This window comes from Morus notabilis, unplaced genomic scaffold (genome assembly GCF_000414095.1).
Source record: "Morus notabilis unplaced genomic scaffold, ASM41409v2 Scaffold890, whole genome shotgun sequence".
NCBI lineage: Eukaryota > Viridiplantae > Streptophyta > Magnoliopsida > Rosales > Moraceae > Morus > Morus notabilis.
In genome coordinates, this window is record NW_010358657.1 from 151,778 (window position 1) to 155,546 (window position 3,769).

General features: G+C 38.0%; 1 protein-coding gene across 1 annotated transcript; it reads right to left on the minus strand.

Moving 5' to 3' along the window:
* Nucleotides 1–679: 679 nt before the first annotated feature.
* LOC21388768 (pentatricopeptide repeat-containing protein At5g01110) lies at nucleotides 680–3,136 on the minus strand. The gene is given in 3 exon segments (XM_010092945.2): nucleotides 680–701; nucleotides 1,461–2,209; nucleotides 2,211–3,136. Coding segments are annotated over 2 exon segments (1,653 nt in total). The 3' UTR covers nucleotides 680–701; nucleotides 1,461–1,482.
* Nucleotides 3,137–3,769: the final 633 nt, after the last annotated feature.

Sequence of the window (3,769 nt, forward strand, 5' to 3'; positions counted from 1 at the left end):
TCTTTCTTACAACCTTGGTTCTATTAGCAGACCTAACTAAAACAAATTAGTTCATAACTGAATTTATAAAAACCAAATTCTCAATATATTTCATTATTCAATGCAGATCACAATTCAAAAGAAGCAAAAGAATTTGAAGACAACAGATAGAGAAAAGAAATTTCAGCTGATTTAGAGCTTGAATCCCTTGATTCCTCCTCTTTCTCCGGGTAGCCTTCAAGCAGCTCTCTGCTTCTCTTCTTCTCTGGTACTTTCCTCCTTCTATTTCCCTTTCTGGTTCTTGCTTTTTTTCGGTTTCTCTCGTCTGGTTCTTGCCTCCCTCTTTCTGTCCGGATCTTTTTCTCTTGTTTTCTTAATTTGGCTTGAAAAAGCCTTATTTCCTCTCTTCTTTTCTTTGGTTTCGGGCTCTATGCAGAGCTCTCTGGGCTGGGAGCTTCCAACCCTTTTTCTCTGGGTACCCCCTCTTTCTTCCTCTTAGCGGCGCTTTTCTTAAGGCTGTCATGTACTCTTCTCTAGGGCACCAAAAAAGGATGCCGAGGTTTCACTTTGTGAGTGGTTTGGGCAGCAATGACATGTCCACAGCATTCTTCCTTATGTACTTTTATATTTTTTCTCACAATGACATGTGCTGATGTCATCCACAAACCTGACTGCTACTAATGTTGCTGTAACAGAATACTGCAGCATTTTCTTCAAAATTCCTGCAATTCACACCAACATACCATAGAACACAACTCAGCCCTTTTTTTATTCAATTTTCCTCCAAATCACCTCAGAAGTAGCACATATACAGATCTTAGCATGACAGATCACAAAACCCAGAAATTGAAGATAAAAACATACAAAAACAAGCAAACTTACCTTCGGCTGAGCAAACTTTAAGCTTAAAGATGCCTAAGATAACTCTAATTTCTAGAGTTATCAAGCAACAAAGGTGGGCTTGGCTCAACTTATTTGCAATCTCTGGAAATGAAATCTTTAAATAAAATAAGAAAGTGAAAATCCTTGACAAATAAAAATAACAAGAAATTGTGGTTGTAGGCATAGCCCAGCGGTAACTCCACACCTGACACAACCATAGGTGATGAGTTTGAAGTAGATGATGTCATATGTCCACACCTTTTTGATGACAGAAGCATCAAGTTTCCTCAAATTTGGAAAAGAACCTTCATGGGACATTGGAACTGATTAACTCCTCTCCAATTCAAACGTAGCGGAAGAAACATTTTACTTCACGATTTCCTAAATAGCTATCAAAATGTTTTCAACCAAGCAGGGAAACAAACCCTTCACAGGAGATAAACACAGGCATGTCTCATAAAATAGATGGGAATCTCCACCTTTTTATATACTTTTGAATACTGCTAATTCAAACAAATTGCAAACAGATAAGAATATAAACTAAAACTAATATTGAAAGAACAACACATTGAGATGAAGTAGCTCACAAGAGATCATACCTTCAGCCACAAAAGCAGAAAGTTAAAATTTATCATCCGGTATAAACCCCCTTTGCAGCATTTCATCATGGAAACGAAATGCTTCCTTCAAGTTGTCCTGGGATACATGTCCATTTATCAATGATGTATAAGTAGATCTATCAGGATTTACACCTCTTTTAATCATCCTCCGAAGTACTAGCTCGGCCTCTTGCATTCTACCCTGTTTAGAGAACCCATTTAGAATTACATTGTAAGTAATAACATCCGGCACCAACCCTCGATCTTCCATGTTACTAATGCAAACAAAAGCTTTGTCCAGATTATCTTCTCCAATAAATCCGTTGATCAAAGTGTTGTATGTAATGCTGTCAGGAACAACTCCTCGAGAAATCATTTTGCCCAAGAATTCATCTGCCTTTGCAGCATCGCCAGATCGGCAGTAACCCTTTATGACCGTGTTACAAGTCACAAGAGTAGGATTTATGCCATCTTCCACCATCTGGTCCCACAATCTGAATGCCTCGGATACATGTCCCATGCTACAGAACCCATTTATTAGAATGCAATATGAAACGTGATTAGGAAATATATTTCTAGAGATCATATCTCCCCATAACTCCTTAGCTTTCTCTATTTCACCTGCTTTGCAAAACCCATCAATCAACGTATTGTATGTCACAACATCAGGCTTGAGATTTCTTTCAATCATTGTCCGGAATAAATCGAGTGCTCTACTCATCTTCCCATTCTTACAATATCCGTGAATGAGTGGTGAAAGTATAAAAATCAGGAACAACACCCCTTTCCACCATCTCATTAAACAGCATGTCTGCATCAGCAAGCATCATGTCTCTACACAATCCATTCATAATACTGTTGTATGTAACCACATCCACAACACAACCTTGCTCTAGCATTTCATCCCTCATCTTTAATGCCTCTGACATCATACCCTTTTTACAATATCCATCTATAAGGATGGTATAGACCACATTGTCTGGAACCAATCCTTCCCTTTTCAGACTTTTAAAATACACTAAAGCCCGGTCAACATGTCCATTCCTTGCGAACATGCCAATCAGCGCACTAAAGCTAATCAGATCATGATAAACACCTCTACTTGACATTTCACGGAAAATCGCCTCAGCCTCTACAATATTATTTGTTCTACAACTCTCAGAAAGCAATGCATTGTATGTAGTAGTATCAGGATTCAACCCAAGCCACAACATCTCATCCAAGACTTCCTTTGCTCTTGCGCAATTTCCTGCCTTACACAATCCATTTATTATAGTATTGTAAGTAAACAGTCCAGGTCTTAGCCCCTTACACGACATTAAGTTTACTAAACGAAAAGCTTCTTCCAAAAGCCCTTGGCGACAATAGGCATTGATCAATGTATTGTAGGTCACGATATCCGGAAAAATTCCTTTCTCTTCCATGTCCGATAAGAACAACTTGACGCGATCGACTTTGCCGTCTTTACACAGCGCATTGACCATGATGTTAAGTGTATAGACATTCAAATCAATCCCACTTCTAACAACTTCCCAATATACTTCCCAAGCCCACCCAACCTTCACAAGCCCTCCAAGAAGACTATTACAAGCATTTATCGAAACACTAAATCCTTTGCTTCTCAACATTTGAAACACCTCAGACCCTTCTTGTAGTGACCAAGAAAAAAATCCCATAATTTTAATAATATAATTCATGTATTCAAGTCAAGGATTTTCCGGGAAAATCATTATACTATGTACATTTTGTGATTGAAGGATTTAGGGAATTAACATCTGCATTCCTAAATTCTGTAGCAGATTTCACGTTAAGTTCACATTTTTCCGATCAAGTAAATTCGATCGATAAATTCTCACCGTACTTTAAAACGGAAGAATTTCCAGTATAGATACAGTTAGAGAATCTTAATTTTAAGAATCTCCCAGCACAGTACAACCTAGCATCCAGAACCCGTATACAGGAGAAAATAACTGTCAGCATAATTTTGGACAGTTTTAATGAGTAAGTTAAGGGAATGGACAAAAATACAAGGTGTAGGTTAGTGTGTGTGATTTGATGAGATGTGATGTTTTTTTTTCTCCTTTTTCTCTTCACTTGGCCGGCCATCCTTAGGAAGTTATATCCAAAAATTTTGGTTATATGTTGAGTGTGTTAGAAGGCTACAAGTTAAGGTGATGGGATGGTAGTGGTTGAAGGGGAATTAATGGCAATTTTGGCTTCTCCTTTTCTCCTTCCATAACCGGCCAAGATTGGGGAAAATTGAACCAAAATTTGGTTGATTGAGAGAGTTGATGTGGTGTTAAAAAAAA